The following is a 19,785-nucleotide window of genomic DNA, read 5'->3' as shown; positions in this document are numbered from 1 at the left end:
AATACTGCGTCAACGCTACAAATACACGGCGAATAAAACTGATAAAAGGTAAGCCCAGGACTCTTTTTTAAAGCCATCAGCAACTCCACATTTTGACCGCAAAGTTGGCCGCGTTTACAGCAACCATCCGTGAGTCGTCACATTGAGAGCAACATTGCACTGTGGCGTCATCATTGCTATCAAAGCACACAGAGAGCAGAGCGTGGACATGGGGCAAAAGTGCCAAATATAATTGCCATGTAATAGCGTCGATCAAACGAGGTATGAAACTATAAGCCAGACACACAGGAATCCTGGCATTCCGATTTCTTTTAGCTCTCGATGTAGATAGAGCATCCATCCGCAAACGCCGTGTGTTGCCCGGTTCTTTTTGATGCTCGGGTCAATCTCAATGCCGCTGGCCAAAGACAAAGGGTAATAAAAGACTGTGCAGAGAAAGGACCCGCCAGCTGGCCCCGAGGCGAGTAAAAATGTGAGAGAAGTGATGATGAGCAAAATGCACACGCAGGTCCGCAAAGGCACTGATTGCCTATACTGGTTGTTTTCTTGGCTGTAGCAGATCAATGGTCCTCGACGTCTTCGTCCCGACCGGGATACATGATGTCCTGCGATAGGATGGCCCGGACCTGGCTGTAGAAGACGAAGAAATATACGATTAGGAGCAGGATGCTCATTCCCGTCGCCACCCATTTTACGCCCTCATTACCCAACTCGTTGCCGATGGTGATGGTGGCCAGGATGAAGCCCGTGTTGGGGAAGACCATGGCCCACCAGCCCAGGTGAAAATACTTTGGGGGAGACTGGATGACGGCGACGAAGGCAATGCCGAACCACCAGAGGCTCAGGGCCCAGAGAAAGATGGCACTCATGAGGGCGATGGTGCGGATGATGCCCTGGTCGAACATACGCCCGTCCATGTCCGGGTCCACGTTCTTGGGCAGCCCGCTGGCCATGCCGATGACGGCCAGAGCCGTGAACGCAGGCGGGCCGACGCACATGAACAAGCCGGGACGGTGCTCGCGGTTGGGCAGGCCGGCCTGCATGAGGCGGCCGACCATGTGCGCGTACATCATGAGGGCGACGGAGAAGCCCAGGCCCTGGCACGTCAACCCGGCGACGATGATGGGCACGGCGACGATCTCGGGCTGGGTGGCGGCGATGACGGAGGCGATGGTGCCGGAGAGCATGATGGGGAAGATGGGCAGGATCCAGGTGGGCATCATGGTGTTGAGGGTGAAGCTGTGGGCGGCGAAGACGAAGCTATACTGGCCGATGGCGAGCAGCAGCGTGGCCACGACGTAGGCCCAAAATGCGCCCTGGATGGCCCAGACGAGCCCGACGTCGTTGGGGGGGATGGCGTACCGGTTCGTGCTGGTGATGAGCGTCGCCACGGCCAGGAAGAAGGTGGGCAAGAAGAAGCCCTCGCGCGGGTGCTTGACCGACGCGGCCATGTCGCCCGGGTGCAGCATGAAGCGCGCCGCCATGAGCGCCGTCACGGCCGTGAAGATGAGGATGTTGATGATGTAGACGGCGAGGCCGATGGAGCGCAGGCCGGGGAACTGGTGCGGCTGCGCAAAGATGAGCAGCGAGAGGCCGCCCGTGCTCATGGGCAGCGTGTACCACGCCCAGGTGAAGTGGTGCAGGCGCTGCTTGAAGCCCAGCTTGGGGCGGTTGGGGTCGTAGATGTCGACCTGCGAGCCCGCATGGTCGTGCCCGTGATGGTCGTCTTGATGTTGTTGTTGTTGCTGTTGCTGCTCATGCTGATGTTGCTGGCCGACGTGAGAGTCGTGGAAGCCGGGCACCTCGGCGTCGTAACCGGGGGCCCTCGAGACCTTTTCGTTGTCTGACCGGCCGTACTTGTCGGCCATGTCGTTGGTGTTTTTGTAGCTGCCATTGTTGTTGTTGTTGTTGTTGATGTTGTTACTGCTGGACATGACGCCTCGGCCAAGGGGCGCCCAGTCTTGCCCGGCGTGCAGGGACCTTCGTGACTCGGCCGAGTTCCTCCGCGTCGACTGGTTCGAGTCGGTCCAGTCCTGCGAGGCCTGCGATCGCTGCGAGGGGTTCCGAGGGAGGCCGTTGGCATACATGATGGGATTGGGGCTGGTGAGGCCTCAAACTCAACTCACGATGCAGGGCGGGCGAAGAGAGAAAGAGAGCAGGGCCACGCGCGAGGCTTGTGGGTATCAAGAGTTCGTTTTCCTTCTCCTTTTTATATTCTCTTGTCGAGATTATGCGCTCAAATATAAAAGCATCAACATTGAGGCCGTACTTTGAACCCGAGGCGGCAGCAGATATGTCGGCAAAGGAACGGAGAGGAGACATGGGAATCGAGGGCATAAACAATTCAACCTTCTGGCAGGCATGCCCACTTATCAATGAATGGAGGAACCGTTGATGCCACGCCCCCCCTTCGTCAAGGACACGGGCTCCAGTCGTCAGGGAAAAGCTCTACGCGGCAAGGAGGCGACACTGATCCATGCCGTTTGACTTCACCGTGCAGGGCTTGTCTTTCTCTTCCCCTCCCCACCATCCATACATCCATCCTCCCGGGGGGCCTGGCTGCCTGCGAGCGTATGTGTTCAAGGTTGTCCTCGAGCCTCCGGCGCCAAGGAGGCTCCGGGCGTCGTCCATGTCTCACGGGAGTGGATCGCGCCGACTGCGCCGAGAGGTGCCAGGCGCGCGCGCGCCGGACGGACAGACGGGGGGTGTTTAGCTGCTGGGTGGTGCGCGACGATCAACGGCTTCACCAGAAAATCCTCCCGGAGCTTTGAAGTTGCGGACCAAGAGATAAGAGCGGCTGCCGGACCCTCCGCCCCTCTCCCATGCCTCCCTTGTCCCGGGACCAGACGTGGCATGCCTCACACAGTACAGGGAGGGGGGTCGGGCGAGTGGGAAGGGTTCAATCGGTTTAGACTTTTTTGAGGCCCGAAGCGGGTCACAAATCATCATCATGCCTCGTCAGGGTCAGAAAGTCAACAAGGGGAGGAGGCGCACAGGGGGCGGGCCGTGCTCGCTCGAAGTCTCCAGTTGCCCTGGCGTCTCCAGCTGCTCACTCACATTTATCGTGCGATTGATGACTGGCAGCCACGAGCTCCGTTGCCGTGGTGTGTTTGGCTACTGCCACGACCAGTGTCCGATGCTCTCTCATTTTGTTTTTTTTTAAATCTTCTCAATATGGGACCGGGGACCTGACTCTCCAATCGTACGAGCCGGGTTTCCGAATCCGTGTTGGGCAGCAGACTGACAGTCTTTTGTCGACTACAATATACGTAGATTGCCCATTGTGCTACCATGACATGACGGCTGCTGTTTTCTAAACATTTCTTGGCCTTCGTCGCCCAACATCAAATGCAACGAACGTTAAAGGGCAATAAAGGAGGCACCCGTGTCCAATCGGGGCATTTCTCTTCAAACGCAGCCAGCTTGGCCAAGACGCAAGCACCTCGAGACGCCACAGACCAAGTGCCAGCAGCTCAATCGGAACACTAGTGGTCTCTACCGAAATAGCAGCGTTTCAACGGCTGTCGATCGGGGTCCCCGATCTTAACGCCGCGCCCTGGCCTCTGTACGTACGTTAGTTAGTTAGTTGGTTACTAGCCACACACACACACATGCACCACCCACCCCCACCCAGCACGCCCACTAATTAAGAGAATCCTTGCCGCATGAGCAGAGGGCATGTGCAGAGGCGTCGACGGTGTGTGGTGTCACTGCCGGGGCCCGGTTCAGGGACCGTCTCTCTTGGCTGCTGCTGCTGCTCCTCCTCCTCGGATGGCAGTGTCGATGCCGGACATTGGGAACTCGATGCCCGTGTCTGACCGTTCATGCCCAGAGGCTAGAGCCCGCCGTCTCCTTTTCTCCTTCTCCACCGGGAGGGTCATGCCAAGCGGCGACTGTGATAACCATAATTTACAGTGCCTTGTGGTGTGAGTGCTAACGTTAGTATCTCCCTCGAGTCGTCCGTCTCAATGGCTGCTGGCTGCTTCAATGCCGCAAGCCCCGGTGTGCCCAACTTCGTTCTCCATCTCTATCGTTCTCCCGTAGGAGCCCGCCCTTGTAACGCGTAAGCCATGGGGGAGACCAAAAAAGTGGTGCTTTTTGTCTTTTCCTGCTCCGACTTACACCAGACGCCCCAGGCAGTGAGTGGCTGCGATTGAAACATTGCGCGCCACACACCAAGACGCGTGGATGCAACGCTCTGCGGCAGTGGCTTTCGGCTCTTGGACTCGGTCGCAAGAGCGGCATCCTCCGACGCGCGCGCGTACGCATTTACGCATACGCACACGCACAAGAGCGAAATAGAGACAGCAACGGGACAGACACCCACCATCAATCTTCATCATCAAGAAGAAAAAGAACAGCAGGTTTGGTTTAATCTTTTTTGTGTGTGCTGGGCCTGCTGATCCTCTTCTGGGAGAGACGAAGAGACGACGGCCGCCAGATTTGGATGTGCATGTCGTAGCACGGATCCCCCTGGTGCCAGGCCAGGGGCTGCATGGAAAGATAGGCAGGGAACATGCCACTTGATGTGTATTCCATACCGGGCCGGGATGCTCCTGGGCCTCTTCCCGTTCCCAGGAGACCCGGAGATGGAAGAGGCGAACAGACAGGTACTAGTAGAAGGTTAAAAAAAAAGGTGTGTGGTCGTCGACAGAGAGCAGAGAACAATAATGGAAGGAAGAGGAGGTGCCACCATCACCACCATCACCACCACCACCACCCGTCTTGTGCAATCTATGACGCACGTGCAAGATGCCGGATCTGATTCAGATTCCCCATGTCGGTGTTTTATCGCCCCCAACCAGCACAGCGCAGCACAGCACGGCCCAGTCCCGGGCCGCCGTCCGGTGGCTAGGCCGGTACTAGGATACTAGGGTGTCGACTGCGCCGCGCAGCAGCCCGCAGCATACTGTGGACGCACGCAGGCAGTTTTTGCTGGTGGCAATACAACTTTACATGACGAGCTGCATGGTGTCTGAGGCTTTTCTGCAGGGAGCGGGAGTGGCTGAGCGCCTCAATCAAAAACGCCAAGTTGAACACGCACACACACACACACACACACACACACACACACACACACACACACACACACACACGCACGCACACACACATACCTTTGTTGGCTTAGCACGTGCATGAGGATACGTCCCTGGATTTTGGTTACATGATGAATCCTGGTCGCTGCGGCGCAACGTCAACGGGCGCGCCGTCTGTTGAACAGCGCGGAGCTAATGTCGACGACACAACTGCCAGTATACATTTACTACTACTACATACATACATACATACGCGTCGGGCCGCACGGGCTTGCTGAAGGGCTCCATGGGCGGCGGGCCAACGCGCTGTCGAGTCAGGTCCATGTTGCACGGCGCAGAGCTTGTGAGTAAGGTGTCTTCATGTTGTGGCCCAGCCGCTATCGCACCTCTCGGGCTTGAGTTGGAGCCTCAACGAACGAACGGGCGTGCTAGAAGTAGTACTACGTACTAGCATCGCCTCAACGTCTGTAGCTACCAATCAAGTTAGTCGACTCTGTACGACACAGAGTGCGTATGGCGATTGCACGGGCACCGTTTGAGCCGTTCGCCAAGCTGCCATGATGCCAGGACTACCTACCGTCTGCACCGATACGTGGTACATACATGAGGTACCCGGCGATTCGAATGCGAGATGCGTCCCGGCGCCTGGCCGTGCCGAACGAAGATCCTCGCCGTCGATGCGGTCCGCCCTTGCGGGTCTCGCCGCGTCCGAGATGGTGTGTGTGTGTGTGCGTGTCCACAACATGATTTGATGGATCAGTGGCCAGTAACTCACACGCAGCAGCGGGCCGGCGGGTGTCGCAACAATGGGAGGGGGCGCAAACTGTTTGATACGTACCGGCGAGACGGGGGGGAGGGGGGGGAGGCTGCTGAACCTGAACCTGGGATCCTTGCCTTTTCTCGTAGCCACCACTACCATCAGCAGGGCCGATGTGCTGTATGCCGCCAAGCCATCGGGACGCAGTACCTGTGCTATCTTGTCCTGTCTCTGTGATAGCTCGATCGATATGACGATGAGCTGCATCCGCGGAATCCTGTCGTGGAACCCTGCTTGACCGTGAACGCAACACTGGAGGTGCTCATCGAGCTGAGTAACTAAGCCGTGAAGAAGCGACACTGTCTCTGCGCTTACAACAACATTTTGCTTAATGACGCAATCAAGATGGGCGGTGTGTCGAGGTTCGGAGACAAGCCCGCAGCGTCATCATCAAATGTGAGATACCAGGGCGATCTACGGCCGGAGCACAATATTGACGTTGCGTCGAGGCCCGCCGCTATAGCACGTCTCAACAAGTTGCTACTACACGTAGAGCGTCAGTCTGGTCCAGACCAGCTGGATCGGTGGACAAGCTCCAGTCCAGACCGCACATTGAATGCGACGTGTATTGTCAACTAAGTGGACATTCGACGTGTTAATCCTGTGTTGCACCAGACACATGCAGCAGGTGAGCTATTTACGCAGTAAGAGTGACAACCAAAGAAAAAGGCGCGTGGCATTCAGACATCTCTTGGTTCGAATCCAATTCGTGTCAACTTGTTGGCGGCCCGGGTCTGGTGGGACATTAGCGTTGACATCAAATCAACCGCGAGAGGTTGCTGCACGCCAACAAACGATCATGCCTCGGCGGATCGAATCGAGCCGGATGGGTTTTGAGTATTTTCGTTTGATTTTAACTCCACGAAACCAACCATGATGGTGCCCCTGTTTGTCTCAGGGGGTGCAGTCACTACCGTCATTTCGACTCTGCAAGGCTCGCGATGGTGCGGACAACCTGTGGTGACATACTTGGGTGATCGCAACAAAAAAGACTGGAGAGCGTTCACCTCGTGTGTTGCTTGGTGTGTGTTTTTTTCTGCCTTCCTTTGCTCAGTGCTGCTAAAAGACATTTCCGCATACAAGCAAGGGCACTGGGCCTTCGCGCGCACGCCATACGTCAATATACAAGGCATTGTGGATTCGCGTTGCTGCTAAATTTGTTTGTTTTACCAGCTGCGGCCACCGCCGTCTAAGGCGTTTCAGGCCCGGACAGCGAGAACCAGACCAGACACCCACCAGTTGACCCCCCCGGGCCGCCCCCAATGATGATAACAATGTAAAACAGCCGGGGTTGTTGCGGCCCATATAATACAGGAGAGGCCAAAACGTCCAAAACGCACGCAATTGGGGGAACCAGAAAGGTTGAAGGCAAGCATGATCCTCGTCCTATCAACGGACGGGTATTTTCCCGTGGGCGATGAAGAGGGTGGGTAGCATCAAAGACGGTGCTGGACTGGAGCCTCACTCCACCAAACTTCTCACTACCTGTACCTGGTGGCTGAGCTGTCACTTCCAAGTGTTGTCGTCGTCGTCGTCGTCGTCGTCGTCATCGTGCGCAGCAACCAAGTCCACGTACTACAGGGCGCAATATACCCACGACAGAACAAGGACAGGTCCAGCGGCCTAGGCCGTTTTGCGCGCGGCAGAACCCGGAAGCTCCAGGGCGCCGGGCCTTTATCGTCAATGTCTACCAGAAGGTTTGAAGGACGGACCATGCCGGGTTTCATCCACGTGTGAGCGTGACGGGTCAACTACGTACACGTGCGATCCGGGTCGCTCGCTCGTAACATGAAGCTTCATGGTCCATGGGGTATGAGACGTGGAGTGCAGTCTATTGCGGCGGCCGTACCTGACACTCCGCTTCTCTCCGAGGTCAAGTGTAAGACGCGGGATATTATTTTAAGCTCGCATTTGGAATGCATCTGCAGCAACGCTCAAGTCTGTGTTTCTCTGACAAAATGCTTATCTCCCTTGCTTTTGCCGATGCATTATCTGGTTTTCCAGCTCGAGGAGCCTTGGGGACTCGACGATAACTGCCAACCAGAGCGAGTGCAAAACGATGCTTGTACGAAGGAGCGGACTAGTCAACGCGCAGGCAGATTCGATGCGTCGCCATGATGTGGTCCCAGAGCTGTACTTTGCTGCGGCGGTCTGGTGTTGATATACGCAGAGGGGGGTATGCTGTAGAACCCGAACTCGGTGGGTATATTACAAGGCGTGTCATTATGTACAAGGAGTAGAGTTTTGGGATATCAGGCGCAGCCAGCCAAAAGGATCTGGGCCTTGGGGCCGCCTCTGCCAGCACCTGGGGGCTCGAATGCCGCTTAATAAAATTGCGCGCAACGACGAAGTCTGGCTCAGCATCGAGGGAATGGCCTTGATCAGCTTGCCTTATCTTTGCGGCCGGCCACCACCGTGCTGAGCCCCTTGAGGATGAGCCACCCGGCCAGCTTGCCGTGAAACCACCCGCCCAAGGGCGACTCCAGCAGAGTGGGCGGCTCGTCGACGCCTCGCCACATCCACGTCTCGTTGACGAAGACGACGGCCTCCTCGTCCTCCTCGTCCGACGTGCTCGAGGCGGCAGCAGGCTCAATCGCGGCCACGAGCAGGCCCTTGACGGGCGGGCCCTTGTACGACGCGGGGACCTCGATGAGCAGCTCCGACCTTTCCGACACGGACCCGGCCTCCTTGCTGTAATGGGAGGCTCTGTACACGCCGTTGACCATGTCGCCGGGGACAAAGTCGAGCGCGTCGATCCAGTCCCTGTCGAAGGAGCGCTTGAGGGACGGCTCCTTGATCATGGCGCGCATCAGCAGGGCCTGCGGCGTCCAGCTGAAGGCGACGTGCGCCGCGCGGATGTAGGCTCTCAGCAGCGGGGACGGCCGTTGCTGCTGCTGCTCCTCTTGTCCCGTCGCCGCCGCCGGGTCGTCTGCTGCCGTGGTGGTGGTGGGAGGACGCGAGAGGGAGGACGCGGGGATGGGTTTGGAGACGACGCGCTCGTACGAGACGACCCACTGCGAACCATCGTCGGACCTGACGTGGCCGGGGAGCGACCTCGGGTCCGCAGGCGCCCGCGTCTCGGATGCCGCTGATCCCTCACGCCGCTCCTGCTGTTCCTGGTGATTCCCGTGCTGGCGAGAGCTGCTGCGACGCCCGGCGCGGGACGTCGTGGAAGAGCGGATGCGCCCGTTGAGGTAGACCAGGTAGACGACGGGGACGGCGACGGCCGCGGTGGGCAGCAGCGCGGCCAGCGCGACCGTCGAGGTGCGGCCGAGGTGCGCTTGGACGCCGGCGAGCATTATGGGGTGCGGAGTATGTGAGGGCAGGCAGACAGGACGGCGCGATCTACATACGTCTACGTGCGAATGTGCGTGCGTGCGTTTATATTGTGGAATTTGTGGTGGCTGTATGGTCTCGGTGTGGCGTTGAAGGTTGTTTGGTCAGTCAGCTGGCTCGTACGCGACGAGGCACCCCGACGAGGGCGGCGGCGGCGGCGGCGACGATGTCGATGATAATGGTGGTGGTGGAGGAGGTGGTGGTTGAGTTGAGCCTCGGGAATTTTGCCTCAATGCCTGTGATGGCTGGGCAGAGAGAGGAGAAGCTGCAAGAAAGAGCCCGCGTGACAAGGGGAGGAGCAGGCTTTTTTGGATATTCTTCCCCGGGTGGCGTCGACAACCCAAGTCAAATCAGGACGCTCTTGTCCACATCGGGGCCCACGAGCCGGGCGGTCTTGACCCCGCGTGAGGGGGGTTGCTGACGGGGGGCCCTCGAGGGCCTTTTTCCTTGTCGTGAATACTATGTATGTCCATCGAGTCATTCCACCAGGGTGCTCCGTAACAGACGGTAGCACTACTTCGTATATACTGTATATACTCTCGCAAATGGTCGACGTCTCCTCCTCGATATGGACCGCACAGACGTTCATGTTGCTACGTTCCTTGGCGGGCGGAGCTGCTGGTCACATCGCGGGGGGCCGACCGCGTAGCAGCAGGAGCAGCCAATGTTCATCAACGTGGATCAATCCGTCTAGACCCTAGGCCGCTTTGTTGATGGAGGTGCAGAGGCGAGCTTCAAGCCACGCTGCGCGCAGGCGTACGGCACGTATGTACGCTGCTTAATAGCACCCTGCTGGAGGTTGTGATCCAAGACCCCTGCCTCATTATCATCATCATCACCATCATCATCGTGAATGGGTGGCTGCGAGTGCGATTGAGCCTGGCTGCATGAAATAATGGAGGCGTCGTTGGCGTGCCTCGGCCGGTCCATCATGTCTATCGACTTTGACGATCGCCCGCAACATACCCCTCACGGACCTTGACGCGCCGCGGACGGACGCCAATCCCGCCAAAGCGCGCGCGGGCGACACCAAGTCTCTCTCCATCCCCTCCAGTCCTGTTGTCGATGCCAGTGGAGGCATTGACGGATTGATTGATTGGTGGCGAGGCAGAGACCAGAAGGCCTCCCCTTACGTTGCAACTCGCTTGGCGGCGCGCCGAGGCAACTTAATTATGAGAAACAACACATGCTGCGTGCGGTGCGCGCCGACTTCTCCATCCATTGTAAAGGAGGGACTGCGACCTTTGTTTTGCCACGCGGTCGCAAATCATCATTGGGAGGCGGTCTTGACTTAAGCCATGACAGACTATCCGCTCGACGCGACGATGACCGGCGAGCAGTCGTTGCCCCGTGAGGATGAGACGAACAAGACGACCGCCACCGCCGTCGCCGTCGTCGAGACGGATCCGAACAAGGACCTGACGCTGCTGCAGTCCATCAAGAAGTGGCCCAGGGTCGTTCTCTACTGCGTCGGCCTGACCTTTGCCATCCTCATGTACGGCTACGACTATGCCATTGTCGGCACCACGTCTGCCATGCCCAGCTTCCAGTGAGTCGTCCTAGTCCTCGTCCTCGCCCTCGTCCTCGTCTGTTGTTCCTTCTCCTACCCCATGTGTACGAGATCCCGCAGCGATAAGACACAACTAGAGCAAGTGACCTGACCTGACCACCTCTGCGTGTGAACCCCCTGTATATAGGCGTGACTTTGGCGAGCAGCTCCCCGACGGCAAGTGGATTCTGCCATCGCTATGGCTCGGGCTCTGGACCTTTGCCAGCCCCGGCGCGTCCATCATCGGGGCCATAGCCGGGGGCTGGTTCCAGGACTGGCGCGGGCGACGGGCGTCGCTCGCCCTGGGGTCCTTGCTCTGCGCCGTCGGCGTCGCCATCTCCTTCGTCTCCAGCCATCCCGCCGACATCAACGGCCGCCGCGGCGTCTTCCTCGCCGGCAAGGGCTTCCAGGGCGGCGCCATCGGCATGGTCATGACCACGACGCAGACGTACATGTCCGAGATTGCGCCCCCGAGCCTGCGCGGGCCCCTGCTCGCCTTGTTCCCCGTCTTCACCCTCCTCGGGCAGCTCATCGGCGCCGCCGTCATCTTCGGCTGCCTCAACCTCCCCAACGGGTACACCATCTGCTTCGGCACCCAGTGGGTCTTCTCCGCCATCCCGCTGCTGCTCTCCTACGCCATCCCCGAGAGCCCGACCTACCTGGTCCGCAGGGGCTTGCTCGACGAGGCGCGCCGCGCCCAGCGCCGGCTCGACGGCCACGACGACGTACCGACCGAGGAGACCATTGCCGCGATCCGGCGAAACATTGAAGAGGAACGCAAGAGCGCGCGCGCGACCTACCGCGACTGCTTCAAGGGGGCCAACCGCAGGCGCACCGTGATCGTCATGTTTGCGGGCGTGCTGCCGCAGATGTTTGGCTTGACGCTGCTGTCCAAGGCGAGCTACTTTGTCCAGGTCCTCGGCATGTCGTCGACCCTGAGCGTCCTGGTCCTCATCCTGGGCATCGTGTGTGGCGTGCTGGCCAACGTGTGCAGCATTTACATCATGTCGAGAGTCGGGCGCAGGAACTTGACCATGTACAGCCTGGCCATCCTGACGATCCTCTGGGGGGCCATGGGCGTCGCCGGCATCTGGCCCGGCACCATTTCCATGTGGTAATATTTGGAGCCCCCCTCCCCTTTCCAATTCCAACCCTTGCCCCTTGTTTCCCTAACGAAAAAGGCAATATGCTGATGCTGTGCTACGCGAACAGGTATTCGGCCGCGACCATGATCCTCGCCATCACGGTCGCCGGGCTCAGTGTCTGGCCCGCCTCGTACGCCGTCGGCGCGGAGGCCTCGTCGCTGCAGCTGCGAGCTCGGGCTCAGGGCGTCGGCTGGCTGACGGCAGGCGTGGCCGCCGCGATCTTCGGCTTCGCGCTGCCCTACATCTACAATCCGGACCAGGGTGACCTCAAGGCTAAGACTGCGTTTGTCTTCGCGGGGCTGTGCGCCGTCAGCTTCGTCGCGTCGTTTTGGCTGATCCCGGAGATGAAGGGCCGGACGCCCTCGGAGATTGACCGCATGTTTGAGCAGAAGCTCCCGTCGCGCAAGTTTAGTTCATGGAGGGGAGACGAGAGCATGGACGGCGCGGTGATCAAGCTGGATAGTCGGACGGTCTAGCCTCGTGTGCGCAGAGTTACTCCCCTTTAGCATTGAGCAGCGATAAATTCAGACGCTCTTCTTGTGAATGTCCCCCCTTTTTTTTTACTGAATAATCTGAACGTGACCAAAGTGACGAGCTGAATCAACTTTTTTGTAAGCGACTACGCCTCGTGCTTCCACGCCTCCGCCATCATGGCCTCAATCCTCTTGGGCGGTTGTGTCTTGCCCTCGAATGCACTGACAAGGTCCAAGTGACCCTCGAGCTTGTCCAAGTCATACGCGCCGAGGGCCACGCCCGCTTCGAGGTCCGCAATCAGCGCGCGCAGCTGATCGAGCCCACCGGGGAAGCGCTTAGGGAAGCGCTTAGCAATGTCCACGTTGGTGGGCAAGTCGATGCTCTCGTGGCTGCGGAGTTTCTCGACGGGCTGGTAGCGCACGTTGAGTTTCCGTCCCAGGTTCACCTCGGCGAGACGGACGAGCTCGTTCAACGAGATGGTGCTCGCCGCCGTGGTCAGCACCCGCGGCCATCTGGGCAGCTCGAGCGCCAGCGCCACGTATCGCGCGACGTCGGTCGTAAAGGTCATGCTCATGCGTGCCTCCCCGTCGCCCGGCAGCACCGCCTGGCCCGCGACGGGGTCGATGAAGAAGCACAGCTCGCGCAGGTGGCTCTCCACGCGCGGTAGCCCAAAGTAATCCATGAACATGCCCGGGTAGACGTACGCGTACTCGAGCATCGTCGTTGCCTCGAGCGCCCTGCGCGCGGCCAGATGCAGCCTCTTGTCCGGATAAGGGAGCACCTCGTCCCCGAGGTCGTAGTCGACGTTGAACTCGGAGGGCAGGAAGCGGCGCACGCTGGGTGTCCGGTCCGCGGCGCGGATGAGGCGCACCTGCGCGTCGGCGGCGGAGTCGTTGTGCAGGCTGAAGGCGCAGATGACGACGCTGACGTTGTGCTTGGCGAGCTGCTCGGCGAGGGCCTCCTCGGAGGAATAATCCGTCTCGAGGAATGGCAGGTAGCGGTTCCCCGTCACGGGCGATGTGCGCTCAGAACGGTCTTGGGGCAACTGACGGCTCCCACATGTCGTCAGTGTACAGGTCTTTTGCAGAGGCGCCATGTTCAGCGACTTGGGGGCCATCACTTGCCTTTCTCGTCATGACGTAGACCTCGTGCTTGCCCGTGTCGAAGAGGGCCTTGGTGATGAGGCTGCCCATGTCGCCTAGGCCACCGGCCACTGCAACGACGGACATGTTTGCGCTTTGGGTGTGGCGAGCGGATGCGAGACGCCGCGTCAAGTCGTGGCTCTTCGAAGTTGTCTCTTCGCAGTCTGATGCGCAATGCAAGAAATTTGCTTGAAATACTTCGTACTTTTACACGAGAATTCGCCGTTTGAGTCACGTTGGGGGGGGGATCTGCGCAGGTGTCGATCGTGCGGGGCCGGAGTGTCTCATTACGTCGTGCAATACGGCTTGTACGAAGCAATGTGGTACTGGCGTACGGTTGCCCAGATTTAACTTCGTGAATATTTGACTTCCTCGCAGGCGATCCACACGCGCATTTGGTCAGGCGCATTCACGCACTCGTGTGAGCGAACGGGCTCCTCAATACCCACCCATGCCATACGACTGACAACGGATATGACTCTAAGACGAGAATGCCAGTGCGACTTTTGATCTTCTAGGCCCCCTTAGCTTAAAGAATCCGCACTCTGTTCGGCTTTAATGATGGGATGCTGTGTTCTCTCTCTCTTTGATACATGTAGCTGAAGCGAATTGGGGGAACATCTCTCGACTCCAGTCCATGCCCAAACCCATCAAATGTGGCTACTGTTGGGAGGGGCACTGTTTCCACGACGGATGCCTCCCTACACGGTCCCCTCTTGTCTTTGTCAATATACATGTAACTGACACTAGAATTACCGCATTGGGTCATGATATATAAATGTACGATTGACAGCGGCACCGGCCCTGTTGCCAGTCTCCCAATTCCCATCGGACCCGTCTTGGCATTGACGCGGCCCGGAGCTGTGGGGCCGGAAGCTCGGACCGGAGCGGATCGGCAGGCGCATGCGCATGCGGCTCCGGCTCCGCCATCTGATGAAGAAAAAAAAGAACGAGACTCATCCAGCGGGCTGAGATCGTACGCATACCAGTGCGATCTGGTGATCCAGCCCCAGGCCCTTCCAGCAGGAGCAAACCTGCACGGGGTCGGCCATTAGGCTTCTAGTGCCCATATGGCCGGAGTCCAGTCGCGTTGATGTCTGGTGGTGTTTGCACCATGACGAAAAAGGGCCGATGTGATACGACCCCTACGGCCCAACTCGAAGCGCGCGACCTGGCTGCCCCAGCAAATCGTTGGTCGTAAAGTGTCTAGCGTGACGGTGGGATGCTGCCAGCCTGGCAAGCGCGACGCATGGAACGCACGGCGGCAAGCCCACGTGAACCGGTTCATGGTCCCAACCCACGTCAAGTCCAGTCTCTTGTCTTTCGATCTCTCTCTGCCAGAACGCAGACTAGTAATCTGGTATTGAACGAACAGCCTCGGACCTGTCGAATGTCGGGATCACTCGCACTAGGGGGCTGGGGGCTTCACGCTAAATCAAGAATGGTGTTTCTGCATTGGTACGCTGTGCGTGATGTGATCTAACCAAACTGAACGACATGGAGTGAAAAGAAGTGTCCAATAGTCGATGTGACTGCACCGGCGGACGTGTCTAAGCATGTCTCGACAAGACTAGGCATTCAGCCAGACATTGAAACATTGATGAACCACAACCCCATGGACCTTTCTCCTAACCTGCACAACATTGATGAAGTTGAGCCCAGCGCGTAGATTTTCCACGAGAAAAGTCGTTGTGGTTCGATAGGGATTTCCATCCAGGTTGTCTCCAGGGGTCCCCTTGTTTCAGTTTTACACCACGGATGATTAGCAGGATCGGCGACACGGATCCGAAACCAACTGAATATTGGCTCCCACCATTGACGGCCAGTCCCGAGACTATGTCGGCCGAAAGCACACAGGGGTCGTACATGTGCCGACGTCAATACCTAAATCTCGCGTGCGAGTAGTTACCCCACAGGAGATATGGACCTAGTATTTCCGTCTTTGCGTCAATCTTGTGTTGGCCCACAAGTGCGGAATGGTCACCCGCGGGCGGAGACAGTCGACATGGAGCCACCGGACATTGATTACCAGCGCTTTAGGAATGACTAGGTCGCAACGGGCTCTTCCCGTTGTTGAAGGCTCCTGGCCGAACTAGCCGAGACTCCCCGGGTCTCTAGAAACTACTACAACCACGATGGTGACCCCTGGCTGCTGCCTACATGACAACCAAGATGTTTATGTTTGATCCTGGCGGCTCCCGCAACCAAGATGGTGAGCATGAGGCCATGTAATTACCGCTTTACCCCAGTATCATCATTCACTGCTACAGTATTCAATAGCCGGATTGGAGCGGCCTTGACCCCCGCGCTTTGCCGTCACACTTACAGCAGGGCAAGTTCACGTCTCGATGGCATTGACTGCCGTCACCCCCTACCTACATGTAACGACCATAAGGGTGCCATCTGTTTCTGCCTAACCCCCTTGGTGACAGTCCATCGCGGAGCCCTCCAACGCCGTTTGATCCTCTCGTCCGTTCGGTGCCGACACTCCGCGGCCCTTCCCCCCCCCCCATTGTGGAAGAAGCACGAATCTCGGCACCAACGCGGCACTTCTCTGCATGTCCTGCAACTATCCCCCCCCGCAGTACGTCGCGTGTTAGACTGGACTTGGAAGCTCCAAGTTTGGACCGGCCAACCAATGCGGGCTTCAGGTCGACGTGAACTCTGCCAAGGACTAACCCCCATGGATATGCCGCCAGCCCTTCCAATTTCCAATGCTGATGTGCGGCCCGAGGCGTGGCATCAATAGCGAACATGGGTGTGTTGTTTGGATGTCAAAGGAGTCCGGGATCAGCAACCTCTTGATAGAAAGCGGAAATGCCAAGAGAAAATCACGCCGGTAAAGGGGTAACGTGATGTGTTTGTGGCGTTGACTGCGTGGTGATGGCGGCTACACCGCGATCCATCGCGCCACCAGCATGTCCTCAGGATCAAATGTGATGAGCTCTGCTGGCGAACTCTTCAAGTCATGTTATCTTTGGAAGCATATATAAGGGGCCAACGAATACCACAAGCCGGGACGATAGAAGCGAAATACTCTAGCCCAGCCTGCAGACCACATCCGGCCGGACATCAGATACGACTACGACAGGGCGCGCCCATTATTTGCCCATCATGACTTACACCTCGGTTTCTTTGGCCATTGCCGGCCTCATCCTAAGCCCCTTGACCATGGCGCAGCTCTTCACGGTCAACTGCGAGCCTCTGACCATCCAGAGAGGCGACCCCATCGTGGACCCAGGGGTGCTATCCAGCCACGTCCACGCAGTTGTAGGAGGCACCGCCTTTGCGCTCTCCCAGTCCAACGAGGCCGCCAAGGCAGCCAGGGCGACCACGTGTGACAAGATACTGGACAACAGCAACTACTGGCAGCCGCAACTCTACCACCAGCGCCGTGATGGCAAGTTTGAGATTGTCAACTTCCAGGGCGCCGTGAGTGTTGACTGAAAACCAAATTGCGGCTCTGCGTTAAAGCCTTTGCTATCACACATGGGTTGTGGCTGATGCATCATGCAGGCCGCGTACTACATCTCCCGGGCTTGCGACTACGCGCCTGGCCGCCGCAACTGCAACGGCAGCCCTGCTCCCAAAGCCCCTCCTGCAGGTCTGCGCATGGTGGTTGGTGAACCGTCGCTGAGGTAAATACGTCTTAGCTCGTACATGAACACACGAAGAATGAATGAATACTCACAATGCGTTGATAACATACAGAACGTACAACCACTCGAACCCTGCGCAGCGAGCCATCTCGCACGTTTGCCTGGGAAGAGGTACCTCCAAGGAGACCCCAAACTTTCCATCGGGGCAATGTGAGCGCATGCGAGCCGAGACATTCTTCCCTTCCTGCTGGGATGGCAAGAACCTTGACAGTTCAAACCACAGGAAACATGTATGTTCCAGTCCCACCTACAGATAACAGCTTGTATAGCTCTTGAAATGAGGCCCTGAGTTGACGTGCACGCGCGTGGGTAGATGGCGTTCCCGGTCATTGGAGACTTCAACACCGGTGTGTGCCCGCAATCGCACCCCGTCGCCATCTTTTCCGTCTTCTTCGAATTCTTCTACGACACCGGTGCGATCAAGAACTTCAACCGCTTGGTCTGGGCCAACGGCGACCCCACCGGATACGGGCTTCACGGTGACTACCTCAACGGCTGGAAGGACCAAGACAGGCTGGGCCGTGCCATGGACACCTGCACCGGACCGGGAGGGGTCAATGCTCCGGGGTGCAGCCTGAACGTTGGCCCCAACGGACCGGGCCACTCCAGCAGACAGGCTCTGCAGACGCCGCCCCCGACGGAGGACGTCGGCTTGAAGGCGCCCATCGACAAGCTGCCCGGCAACAACCCCGTTACTCAGTAGCCGGGCTACGTGCGATGCGCTCTCAAGGATGTAGTGACTACACAGATTGGATGGAAGCGGGTGACTGAACGGTCCCCGGAGATCATATCATGAGAGAGCCATTGCCTGACATGTATTTGATGGGTTCCACTCATTACTTTGCTGTTCTTGTACATATTCCAGACTTGTGTCTATCGTAAATGCCACCGCTACTGTCGCCTCGCGACCCAAAATTGGGCATTGTACGCATTCTTTGTGAGAGCCTTTTTGTCAAAGCCATATATCGCCTCCATGCCCCTAACTTTCGCACCTTCCAAGGTCAAATCGCCGCATCTCTCATCCGTCTCCTGGTATTCAAAACCCATGGCCTCGGTAATTTTGACAATCTCCTCAAGGGATAGTTGTACGAACGGAGCAGTACCGTAAAGGAGCGGGCCTAGATTGATCCAATGGCCGCCAGGTTTCAGGACCTTCTTGATGGTGTCAAAGTAACTGAGGAGGTTGCGAGCCGTGTCGATGAAGAAGTAGGTAATGACCACATTGTAGTGGCCGTTTTGCTGGTTGAAAGCGGTTGTGAAGTCGCCTTCCGCCATCAGAACCGCCTCCGGGCGGAGATCAACGTCCGGAAACGACAGGCCTCTCTGCATGTCTGCGTCGGTCGCGTGGTGTGACCAGCCCTCAACAAAGGGATAAAAGTTATGCTTGAGTGCTTGGCCATGCTCCTCAAGGAATCTGTATGCCACATTCATGTACATGGACCATTCATTGATGGTGACCTCGAACCCTGGAAAGAATATTAGCTATGTCCCCATGTTTCGACGATGGCATCTTTGGAGCCACCTTACCGCCTAGCCTCTCGATGTCATGACCGAGTCTTCCATGCCCTGCACCTGGCAGAAGAACCGTGATCGGGTCGATAGTACTACTGTGGTGTGGAAACAGCTGAGTTAAAGTATGCAGCATGCAGGCAAATGTCGAATTTCTTTCGTGCTCCCCTTCGGCCGTCCAATCCCTCACAATGTGTTTGAGTGCTTGCGAGACAGATATGCGGTCCGCTGCTTGGCCGGCGGATTCTTTCTCGCGGACATGGGCGGTGAGCTCCCAGTATGGGACTTGGTAGAAGTCAAGCGCGGAGTCGACAATGGAGTCACACAAGGCTTGGTTGCGCGCCAGCTTGCGCTCCACCTCGTCGAACTTGGACGAGTACGCAATGTGATGATCCAAAAGCTGCGGCGACGTCAGTCATGTTTCAAGTCTTTCAAAGAATGAGGAGGGGAGAGATGCGCACCGCTTTTTGAGACTTGGATACCCTTGCATACAAGCCCCGAAGTCTGTTGAGCTCTGCTCCCTGGCTATCTTTGTACTTGAGAAATCCGTGAAGCGCATCCAGGAGGCGATGACGCGGGTGACTGGGTGTCCATTTGCCGTTGCGTCTGTCCATCAATTTGAGCAGGCGGGTCTTCTCATCTTGTTGTCGCTGGGAGGCGGTGATGTTTGGCTGCGCCTGCACCCGGTGCACGGTCATGACGACCTGGTGCACTTCAGAGATGGAACCAACGTCACGATGCTACATGCACATGCACGCGATCAGTCTTCAGTCTGCCGTTATGTAGCGTCGGCAGCAGTCTGCATGATGGGTAGCTCTACCTCCTCGAGGGATTGTCCCTCGTCGTTGTCGGCGTGCGCAATGGAGCCCAGCCCGAGGGCCAGCCACCAAGTCGCTACGACAGCTGCAGGGAGCTTCATGGTGGGCCTCGCGATGTGCGCAGATGAGGGGTGAGCATCAAAGTCGTGAGAAGGTTGTGAGTTTGAGACGTCGATTGAGTTGAGGGTATTCGCGCATGGTTCCTGCCAGCTGCACGTGGTTGCTGCATTTGATGTGAGGTGAGGACCCTGATGGCCGCCAAGCCGTTGTCGGATACTCATAATGGAGAAGCTCCGCCAC

At 57.8% G+C, this 19,785-nt stretch overlaps 6 protein-coding genes across 7 annotated transcripts; 2 read left to right on the top strand and 4 right to left on the bottom strand.

The window, feature by feature from the left end:
* Window positions 1–161: 161 nt before the first annotated feature.
* JDV02_008745 (uncharacterized protein) lies at window positions 162–2,954 on the bottom strand. The gene has a single exon (XM_047990375.1). The coding sequence runs from the start codon at window positions 2,085–2,087 to the stop codon at window positions 561–563; it is 1,527 nt and encodes a 508-aa protein (XP_047846382.1). The 5' UTR covers window positions 2,088–2,954; the 3' UTR covers window positions 162–560.
* A 5,056-nt stretch (window positions 2,955–8,010) lies between these two features.
* On the bottom strand, window positions 8,011–9,507 carry JDV02_008744 (uncharacterized protein). The gene has a single exon (XM_047990374.1). It carries the CDS (start codon window positions 9,150–9,152, stop codon window positions 8,235–8,237), a length of 918 nt encoding a protein of 305 aa, XP_047846381.1. The 5' UTR covers window positions 9,153–9,507; the 3' UTR covers window positions 8,011–8,234.
* A 980-nt stretch (window positions 9,508–10,487) lies between these two features.
* On the top strand, window positions 10,488–12,415 carry JDV02_008743 (uncharacterized protein; the record flags this gene model as incomplete). The annotated part of the gene is made up of 3 exons (XM_047990373.1): window positions 10,488–10,738; window positions 10,887–11,852; window positions 11,951–12,415. The coding sequence occupies 3 exons, from the start codon at window positions 10,488–10,490 to the stop codon at window positions 12,357–12,359; spliced, it is 1,626 nt and encodes a 541-aa protein (XP_047846380.1). The 3' UTR covers window positions 12,360–12,415.
* JDV02_008742 (uncharacterized protein) lies at window positions 12,414–13,654 on the bottom strand. The gene is made up of 2 exons (XM_047990372.1): window positions 13,482–13,654; window positions 12,414–13,402 (listed from the first exon to the last, which is right to left on the bottom strand). Exons 1-2 carry the CDS (start codon window positions 13,584–13,586, stop codon window positions 12,503–12,505), a joined length of 1,005 nt encoding a protein of 334 aa, XP_047846379.1. The 5' UTR covers window positions 13,587–13,654; the 3' UTR covers window positions 12,414–12,502.
* A 2,881-nt stretch (window positions 13,655–16,535) lies between these two features.
* On the top strand, window positions 16,536–18,058 carry JDV02_008740 (uncharacterized protein). The gene is made up of 4 exons (XM_047990371.1): window positions 16,536–16,931; window positions 17,016–17,137; window positions 17,211–17,388; window positions 17,472–18,058. Exons 1-4 carry the CDS (start codon window positions 16,614–16,616, stop codon window positions 17,859–17,861), a joined length of 1,008 nt encoding a protein of 335 aa, XP_047846378.1. The 5' UTR covers window positions 16,536–16,613; the 3' UTR covers window positions 17,862–18,058.
* JDV02_008739 (Carnosine N-methyltransferase) lies at window positions 17,962–19,706 on the bottom strand. Of its 2 annotated transcripts, XM_047990369.1 has the most exons (4): window positions 19,488–19,706; window positions 19,129–19,407; window positions 18,686–19,067; window positions 17,962–18,624 (listed from the first exon to the last, which is right to left on the bottom strand). In XM_047990369.1, the coding sequence occupies exons 1-4, from the start codon at window positions 19,584–19,586 to the stop codon at window positions 18,050–18,052; spliced, it is 1,335 nt and encodes a 444-aa protein (XP_047846376.1). In that variant the 5' UTR covers window positions 19,587–19,706; the 3' UTR covers window positions 17,962–18,049. The 2 variants fall into 2 exon arrangements, with proteins under 2 accessions (XP_047846376.1, XP_047846377.1); XM_047990370.1 differs by having other exon boundaries at window positions 19,129–19,706.
* Window positions 19,707–19,785: the final 79 nt, after the last annotated feature.

This window comes from Purpureocillium takamizusanense, chromosome 8 (assembly GCF_022605165.1).
Source record: "Purpureocillium takamizusanense chromosome 8, complete sequence".
NCBI lineage: Eukaryota > Fungi > Ascomycota > Sordariomycetes > Hypocreales > Ophiocordycipitaceae > Purpureocillium > Purpureocillium takamizusanense.
This window is presented reverse-complemented; position numbering and strand designations above follow the sequence as displayed.